The sequence below is a fragment of the Lucilia cuprina genome, chromosome 6, assembly GCF_022045245.1.
Source record: "Lucilia cuprina isolate Lc7/37 chromosome 6, ASM2204524v1, whole genome shotgun sequence".
In the NCBI taxonomy this organism is placed as follows: domain Eukaryota; kingdom Metazoa; phylum Arthropoda; class Insecta; order Diptera; family Calliphoridae; genus Lucilia; species Lucilia cuprina.
Window position 1 is genome coordinate 52,920,446 of NC_060954.1, and position 10,000 is coordinate 52,930,445.

Consider the following 10,000-nt stretch of genomic DNA (forward strand, 5'->3'; position numbering starts at 1 on the left):
CAAGAATATATATACTTTATAGGGTCGGAAAATTATATTATAGAAATTACAAACGGAATGACAAACTTATATATACCCTTCTCACGAAAGTGAAGGGTATAATAAACGGGGACATATACCAACGGATCAAAGCGTAAATCTAAAAAGAATACAAATACAAATCGCCAATTTAAATTATGGTCAACATATTAAAATGAGGTCAACATTGTGAAAAATATAGTTTTCTAAATTTAAAGACCTTGGTATTATTAGTTTATGTTAAAGCGTTCCTTCCCTATCAAAACTCTTACAACATTAACACATGTATACAAACGCCAAAGTATTAGTAAATGCAAATAGACAAAAAGTTAGTCATTGCTCCAATTTGATTTGTTTTTATATTGAACTGTATTTTATTATGTCAGACAGCAGGAAGTCAGGATGTGGAAGTGTGTGTGTGTATGTGTGCGAGTAGCTTAAGGGAGGAAAATATTTTCATTTTCTTAACTTTAATTCAACAATACAATTTAAACAAACTAATGCAGTTTTGCTGCAGGCTAGCTAATCTGACTTCGATAGTATTATAAGTTAGAAAGTATAAAGATCAATAGAAAAATTAATTACATAAGAAACTTGGGAAATATGCAAAGAAAAAAAATTAAATTTTACTCAAATATGTTTTTACTAATGCCACATACCTTTAAGTCCTCTCTCACCAGGAGGACCCTGTGAACCCTTAGGACCAGGAGAACCATCTCTGCCATCTTTACCATTCAGACCATCTTTTCCATCTCTGCCTGGCATGCCATCTTTACCGGGTATACCATCAGCGCCCGCACGACCAGGTACTCCATCTAAGCCAGGTTCGCCAGGTACACCATCTCGTCCGTCTAACCCCTGTCTTCCCGGTATGCCAACATCACCCTTGGGACCTCTAGGTCCCGGCGGACCTACCGCACCATCTACACCATGCGGTCCTGGCAGACCTACATCGCCTCTATTACCCTTAGGTCCAGGTATACCCGGTAATCCCGGTGGTCCTGTGGGGCCTTTTGGGCCTTGAGGACCTGGTGGTCCTTGGGGACTAGGCGGACAATATTCTTGTGTACTTTGACAAAAACCGGTGATCATTTTTTCCGGTACACGACAATATGTGTTAAGATAAACCCAATCATCACCGCCGGGTGCTGCTCCTTTGAGACCGGTCCTTTTGCGTATTTCTTTGTCTTGTTCTTCAAGCACTTTGCGGTGGTTAGGTGCAAAGAATTCGATAAATGGATCTGAAATTTTAAAAAAGGGATTTAACATGTTAAATATATTAAAAAAATAGTTAATATTCTAGTTGTTTAGTTTAAAGTCTAATCTATAATCTTGTCTATAGTATAGTCTATTGCTTAGTCCATAGTCTAATGTATAGACTATGGACTAATTTATATTCTAGTCTATGGTCTAGTCTATAGCCTAGTCTATAGTCTAGTCTATAGTCTGGTCTATAGTCTAGTCTATAGTCTAGTCTATAGTCTAGTCTAGTCTATAGTCTAGTCTATACTCTACTCTATAGTCTAGTCTATAGTCTAGTCTATAGTCTAGTCTATAGTCTAGTCTATAGTCTAGTCTATAGTCTAGTCTATAGTCTAGTCTATAGTCTAGTCTATAGTCTAGTCTATAGTCTAGTCTATAGTCTAGTCTATAGTCTAGTCTATAGTCTAGTCTATAGTCTAGTCTATAGTCTAGTCTATAGTCTAGTCTATAGTTTAGTCTATAGTGTAGTCTATAGTCTAGTATATAGTCCAGTCTATAGTCTAGTCTATAGTCTAGTTTATAGTCTAGTATATAGTCTATTCTATAGTCTAGTCTATAGTCTAGTCTATAGTGTTGTTTAAAGTCTTGTCTATAGTCTAGTCTATAGTCTTGACTATAGCCAATTCTTAGTTTCGCCATTGTCTTATCACATTGTAGTCAGAGTGTCGTCATTGTTTAGCCGTAACCTTGTTGAGCGCTACTCATAGTCTGTTTAAATATTTCAAAATATTCCCCTTAATATTTGCCACTTTTATAAGTTTCATTGCTACATTGCAATCATAAAAATGTACGTTTCATTAAATAACTTTAATTTTTGAGTTTTCTTGATTTGAAAACTTTTGTAATTTTTTCATTGTTATATTTTATGGATTATTCTTGGACTTGTTAGGAAAGCAGAAATGATTATCAGTTCTTCAACTAATATTAAGTTCAGCATTCATTGTTTATCTAAAATATTAGTTGATTTTCTTGCATTTATTAGTTCTTTGAAATTTTGCATCAAAGAAGTTTTTTTTTTTTGTATTTTGTGAAGTAGATGTTATGATATTGTTTTTTTAACTGAACTTTTAAAATTCATTCATATTCGAGTTTCTATTTATAAAGTTTTTTTTACTGATTGTAAGTTTGCTAAACTATCAACTACAAAACTGAAGAGATAGAATGAGTTTTTTTCCAACTTTGCTAGTTTCTTTCACTTCAACTTCTCTTCATTAGAATTTCAAATTGTTTTCAATTCATATTTTATGATTTTACTGTTGTTGTCGCTGTCAATAGTAAAAGACAGGATGCTCTAATCTTGTGTTGAAGTTTCACAGATATTATATAGAGTTTGTTTTTTTTTTTGTCAGCTAAGGACTTGGTTTTGTAAATAGATGACAACCACTTACCATGCATTGAAGTTGATGGTGACGAAGAGATATCTCGACGTATTCTTTTCTGGTATTTTAACAATTCTTCTATTGTCTTGGGCTCTTTGGTCTTGTAGTTGTCATTAGATTTTCTTTCTACACTTTTAGTTTTTATTACTTCACCACTATATTGTTCAATTGCATCAGAACTTCTTCTATTCCTGCGACTAAACTCAATGTCTTCACTACCAATTTCTCTATTATCACTGTTGGCAAATGCATGACTTTCAGTGAGCGTAGTAGAGTGTCGGGTTTTCGTTCCATCATGCTTATCTTGTAAAATTGTTTGGGGAATTGTTGTGGATCTACAAACGAGTTGTAAAGAAAAACAAATGGATTATTAAAATAAAAAGAAATTGAAATATAAATGTTTATCAAGTTTAATAAAAAAAAGTTTCACAAACATATAAATTATGCAAAAATATTAAATAATGGAAACTCATAGTGTGTATTAAAATAAAAATGAGTTTTCCCAAACCTGACCTAACCTTAAATATATGCATTATTATAAAATATAGCAAATGCAATTTATAATAAATGTAGACTTTTTTTAATATTTACTAAAGTGTAAATACTGTGTATTGATTGCAACTTTTAACATTAAATAAATTTTACTATTTTTTTACTCTACAGGTTGTTGATATAACTTTTAGATATTAAACACACACACACACATTGAATACACAATTTTTATTATTATGTGAACTTAACACAACTGCACAATTAACCCGATAAACTAAAACAAAAAAATAATGTAAAATATCGATATGTGTATTTATGTTCACAGTTTACAAATTGTAAAGTTCATTGATGGGTCATCAACAGAACACACTTTCATATTTTTATTTGTGAATGCTGCCAGGGTGAGCATTGAGCAAACTATTTTTATGGATTATTTAGTTTAAATTAAATATTGAAATATTTTATTGAACAAATAGAAATATGATTTTCCTTTTGAAGGAAATTTAGCAATTTATTAGTTTGTAGTAATATTAATTTGTTTTAAATTTGCACAATACAACCGAACAAAATAATAGAAAAATAGTTTTAAAATCATACAGATCTAATTTTAATACCTTTATGTATGTAAAAAATAATATAACTTCTGTTAACAATTTTCTAAATTGTTATAGCATAGTATATAGTCTAGCTTTCACTCTAGACTACAGTCAAGTCCATAGTATAGACTACAGTCAAGTCTATAGTCTAGTCTATAGTCTAGTCTATAGTCTAGTCTATTGTCTAGTCTATAGTCTAGTCTATAGTCTAGTCTATAGTCTAGTCTATAGTCTAGTCTATAGTCTAGTCTATAGTCTAGTCTATAGTCTAGTCTATAGTCTAATCTATAGTCTAGTCTATAGTCTAGTCTATAGTCTAGTCTATAGTCTAATCTATAGTCTAGTCTATAATCTAGTCTAAAGTCCAGTCTATAGTCTAGTCTATAGTCTATCATACAGTCTAGTTAAGAGTTATTATTATTCTAGTCCTACTTTCTTCCTATTCTTGTCCAGTCCTCCAAAATAAACCCGATTTTTTAAACGCTTTAAGAAAATGTTTTCTTAAAAACAATTTGCAGGTAGTGGTGTGAAAAACAATTAATAAATTTTCATCCACATTTAACAGTAATTGTCTTACAACAAATATGTTATCGTCTCTTAAATGTCTTTTGCGTTTTATCTTTTTGATTTGAAAATGACATTCTTTTTCCAAATGCAATAAAATTCGATTGATTCTAAAGCGATAATATGAAAATAATCTCATAAATTCTACTTGTGTACAAATATGTATGTAAATTTTTTAATAAAAGTGAAAAAAAGAAAAAATCAAACACAGGTATAGCTCACTTTTGATCGTTTAAATTCCCCAAAGAAAGATGCTTTTCATTTGGTAGTTGTTGCTGTCGTTTAAGTTCCCCATTGCCAACTGATGACTGTTTTAATAAAATTTGTTCAATCATGGAGCGCAGCACATGTTCCGAGGCAAATAATTCCTGTTGAAATTGTTCACGAAACATTGGAAACGTTAGAGGCTCAGATGATGATGATGATGACGATGATGGAAATTCTTTGGGGATGTTTTCCCTAGAACTCGTTACTGCCATTTGACGGTTGTTAAGTAAAGTTGATGTTGTTGAATTTTGGCAGGTTGTGGTGCAGGAGACTACATGTGAGTAAAATAACACAGATAAGGAGGCTAGAGCCAAAGTCAATATACCCAAACATATATAGACAGTGGCAAGCGATGTTATAACATTGGCTGGAGGTGTGGGAGGAGAAGGAGGAGGTATGTTTGATTGTTTACATAGTGCCTTCGGCTGATGTAGATAAAGTGGCTCATAATCGTGGTGGTTGTGATGATGATGATGCTCTTGTTGTTTTTGATTTTCTTTTAAATGTTGATCGCTTTGCAAATTGCATTGGCAATTTTTACATTTACCTGCTAACGTATTATCTGCTGGTTCACATGTCAAATTTGATGCTGTTGTTGTTGAGAATTCAGTCCTTTTTGTTGTCGCTTCAGTCGAGGCCATTTCATTTGCTGTTTTTCGTTTGTTTTGTTCTGGCAACTGCAAAGGTGCTGCTATGTCATTCATTTGTTTTGCCAACTGTTGTTGTTCGTCTTCTTCCGCCTTCTTTTCTTTTAATATATTTATTCTGTCTGTTGGCATTACAATATTGTTTTCTTTACCCGTTTGTATTTTCTCCTTGCCACAGTCGTCATGCCCCTCAAAATCCAGTTTCAGCTCCAATTCCTTTTCCTTTTTGCGTTTTTTGGCACTATAATTCATTTGATTTATTGCCACAAACATTTCTAATTCTTCTTCCGGTTGACGTTTTGTTTGTATATTACAACTTTTTAAAACATCAAGACATTTACTTTTAAGGTCCTTCCTAATGTAAGTTGTGTTGCTTGGTGTATTTTTTTCTTTCAGGAAATCCTACAATCAAGCTGGAAGAAGATGAATTTAATAAATTTGTAATGAGTAAGAAAAGCGCACATTTAAAGTCAGTCAAAATTATGCAACATAATTTAAAAAGCTATAAAATGGAAAGAAAAAAAGCCATAAAATATTTTGTTATAAGAGATAAAAAGCAAAAGGAAATTGCTAACACTTAAAGATGGAAGTTCACCATTTAGAGCAATGTACTTTAATATTTATAAAAATATGAAAAAAATTGCATTTTTTGTCTGATTTTATGTTTTCTTTTATCTACCTTTCATAGCGTATAAGTAATATTTTAATGATCAACTTTAATTTCACATTAATTACACGTTCATCTGTACAATATGATTTTAATGCAGGTTGGTAGAAAAAAAAGTTTTGTAATAAAATCTGCACATTATTTAATAAACAGTGTTTTTAATTGGGTTTTAATTTCAACAGAAAGTTAATGTTTTTTATTCAAAAAAATATTTACACGCTATAAAACATGAAATATTATATGTATTTATGTCTATTGTAGATGCAGCGCAACTTTCTACAATTGCTTCCGTAGTACGAGGGTACAACAACAAACAATTTATTTTGAATACATTCTCTAGACCGATTATAGTCTAGTCATAGTCTAGTCATAGTCTAGTCATAGTGTAGTCATAGTCATAGTCTAGTCATAGTCTAGTCATAGTCGAGTCATAGTCTAGTCATAGTCTAGTCATAGTCTAGTCATAGTCTAGTCATAGTCTAGTCATTGTCTAGTCATAGTCTAGTCATAGTCTAGTCATATTCTAGTCATAGTCTAGTCATAGTCTAGTCATAGTCTAGTCATAGTCTAGTCATAGTCTAGTCATAGTCTAGTCATAGTCTAGTCATAGTCTAGTCATAGTCTAGTCATAGTCTAGTCATAGTCTAGTCATAGTCTAGTCATAGTCTAGTCATAGTCTAGTCATAGTCTAGTCATAGTCTAATCATAGTCTAGTCATAGTCTAGTCATAGTCTAGTTATAGTCTAGTCATAGTCTAGTCATAGTCTAGTCATAGTCTAGTCATAGTCTAGTCAAGAAGAATTGTCTGATTTATCTTTAAAACGCCTTAAATTTTCTATAAATAATTATCACATTTCACAATTACAATCGCCCTCGTTATTACAACAAAAATCATTTAACATTTGAAATTATCAAATTAGCTCTTAATTAACATAATTGCTTTATTCATAATATTTTCTGTGTTCATTTCAATTATTGTGAAATTTTATCCGCTAAAGAACTATAAACATTTTTAAATGTTTATCAACAATAAAACAAGTTGTTAGGTAATTATTTTGTGGCCACGAATAAAATACAAGAACATAAAAGATATAGTAAAAAAGAGATATAAAACAGTTTAATTCGCAAGTATTAATTATTATATAGCGAATTGTGAAAAACGGCGTAATTAGCTTGGCAAAAATTAATTTTAAATCAAAATATGTATCTGTCTGTCTTTCTGTCTGTCTATCTATCTGTCTAACTATCTCCCCCCTGGGCATGTTTCCATGATAAAATGTCCATCATGGTGTACTGCAATCCCATGGTAAAGAGGTGCTACCAATACCTCTAGTCTGCCGGGACTATAATCTGGAGTATCCTTGGCTTCGCCTCGGAATGATTTGGCATGAGGCCTAACCAGAGCACCATATAATCTGGCACTACGGGTGGCCAGTTGCAGGACTATGTCCTGGCAGGTCAGTTGGTTTAGGTTCCTTCGGGATTCACGTAGTGGTTGTGGTTTAATACTCAAAATCGCGGTGAGAGAATGTTGGTTTAAGGACTGATATATCCTATACCTAATCGGTTGGATATTTCTCTCTTCGAGCAGGTCTGTGTACAAAGCAGCATATACTGGATTCTCTTACCGGTCGTGTAGTGGGACGTCGGTATATGCTGAGGAATTGACAGGTCAGTATTCAATGGTTGCCTCTCATCCGGTAGAGCGATTTTTATATTCATTTGAATGGAACTGATGCTAAAATTGGTAAAAGATCGGGAAAGTCTCCATATATTGGAGATTAGTACTGATTTAGTACGCCTTTTTACGCTTCGGAGAAGTTCTTCGGTGCTATTGCCATCTCAACAGGATATATTGATACATGTTGCGCGACTATTTGTAGGGGTAATTATTGGAATTAATTAACTTTGGAAATTCCTATTTCCTTTGTTACATTGATCGGTTCATAAAAAAGGGATCCTGATCCATTGCTTCCGTAGTACGAGGGTACAACAACAAACAATTTATTTTGAATACATTCTCTAGACCGATTATAGTCTAGTCATAGTCTAGTCATAGTCTAGTCATAGTGTAGTCATAGTCATAGTCTAGTCATAGTCTAGTCATAGTCGAGTCATAGTCTAGTCATAGTCTAGTCATAGTCTAGTCATAGTCTAGTCATAGTCTGTCATTGTCTAGTCATAGTCTAGTCATAGTCTAGTCATATTCTAGTCATAGTCTAGTCATAGTCTAGTCATAGTCTAGTCATAGTCTAGTCATAGTCTAGTCATAGTCTAGTCATAGTCTAGTCATAGTCTAGTCATAGTCTAGTCATAGTCTAGTCATAGTCTAGTCATAGTCTAGTCATAGTCTAGTCATAGTCTAGTCATAGTCTAGTCATAGTCTAGTCATAGTCTAGTCATAGTCTAGTCATAGTCTAGTCATAGTCTAGTCATAGTCTAATCATAGTCTAGTCATAGTCTAGTCATAGTCTAGTCATAGTCTAATCATAGTCTAATCATAGTCTAGTCATAGTCTAGTCATAGTCTAGTCATAGTCTAGTCATAGTCTAGTCATAGTCTAGTCATAGTCTAATCATAGTCTAGTCATAGTCTAGTCATAGTCTAGTCATAGTCTAGTCATAGTCTAGTCATAGTCTAGTCATAGTCTAGTCATAGTCTAGTCATAGTCTAGTCATAGTCTAGTCATAGTCTAGTCATAGTCTAGTCATAGTCTAGTCATAGTCTAGTCATAGTCTAGTCATAGTCTAGTCATAGTCTAGTCATAGTCTAGTCATAGTCTAGTCATAGTCTAGTCATAGTCTAGTCATAGTCTAGTCATAGTCTAGTCATAGTCTAGTCATAGTCTAGTCATAGTCTAGTCATAGTTTAGTCATAGTCTAGTCATAGTCTAGTCATAGTCTAGTCATAGTCTAGTCATAGTCTAGTCATAGTCTAGTCATAGTCTAGTCATAGTCTAGTCATAGTCTAGTCATAGTCTAGTCATAGTCTAGTCATAGTCTAGTCATAGTCTAGTCATAGTCTATTCATAGTCTAGTCATAGTCTAGTCATAGTCTAGTCATAGTCTAGTCATAGTCTAGTCATAGTCTAGTCATAGTCTAGTCATAGTCTAATCATAGTCTAGTCATAGTCATAGTCTAGTCATAGTCTAGTCATAGTCTAGTCATAGTCTAGTCATAGTCTAGTCATAGTCTAGTCATAGTCTAGTCATAGTCTAGTCATAGTCTAGTCATAGTCTAGTCATAGTCTAGTCATAGTCTAGTCATAGTCTAGTCATAGTCTAGTCATAGTCTAGTCATAGTCTAGTCATAGTCTAGTCATAGTCTAGTCATAGTCTAGTCATAGTCTAGTCATAGTCTAGTCATAGTCTAGTCATAGTCTAGTCATAGTCTAATCATAGTCTAGTCATAGTCATAGTCTAGTCATAGTCTAGTCATAGTCTAGTCATAGTCTAATCATAGTCTAGTCATAGTCATAGTCTAGTCATAGTCTAGTCATAGTCTAGTCATAGTCTAATCATAGTCTAGTCATAGTCATAGTCTAGTCATAGTCTAGTCATAGTCTAGTCATAGTCTAGTCATAGTCTAGTCATAGTCTAGTCATAGTCTAGTCATAGTCTAGTCATAGTCTAGTCATAGTCTAGTCATAGTCTAGTCATAGTCTAGTCATAGTCTAGTCATAGTCTAATCATAGTCTAGTCATAGTCTAGTCATAGTCTAGTTATAGTCTAGTCATAGTCTAGTCATAGTCTAGTCATAGTCTAGTCATAGTCTAGTCAAGAAGAATTGTCTGATTTATCTTTAAAACGCCTTAAATTTTCTATAAATAATTATCACATTTCACAATTACAATCGCCCTCGTTATTACAACAAAAATCATTTAACATTTGAAATTATCAAATTAGCTCTTAATTAACATAATTGCTTTATTCATAATATTTTCTGTGTTCATTTCAATTATTGTGAAAATTTATCCGCTAAAGAACTATAAACATTTTTAAATGTTTATCAACAATAAAACAAGTTGTTAGGTAATTATTTTGTGGCCACGAATAAAATACAAGAACATAAAAGATATAGTAAAAAAGAGATTAATAAAACAGTTTA

At 32.7% G+C, this 10,000-nt stretch overlaps 1 protein-coding gene across 1 annotated transcript in view; it reads right to left on the reverse strand.

Moving 5' to 3' along the window:
- Positions 1-10,000, reverse strand: part of LOC111678143 — a 34,909-nt gene that overhangs the window by 16,068 nt on the left and 8,841 nt on the right. Inside the window, exons 2-4 of the mRNA XM_046954171.1 lie at positions 4,535-5,639; positions 2,670-2,995; positions 678-1,259 (exon numbers count right to left, since the gene is read on the reverse strand). Coding sequence (XP_046810127.1) covers positions 678-1,259; positions 2,670-2,995; positions 4,535-5,499 — 1,873 coding nt within the window. The 5' untranslated portion in view covers positions 5,500-5,639. The remainder of the gene's footprint in view (positions 1-677; positions 1,260-2,669; positions 2,996-4,534; positions 5,640-10,000) is intronic.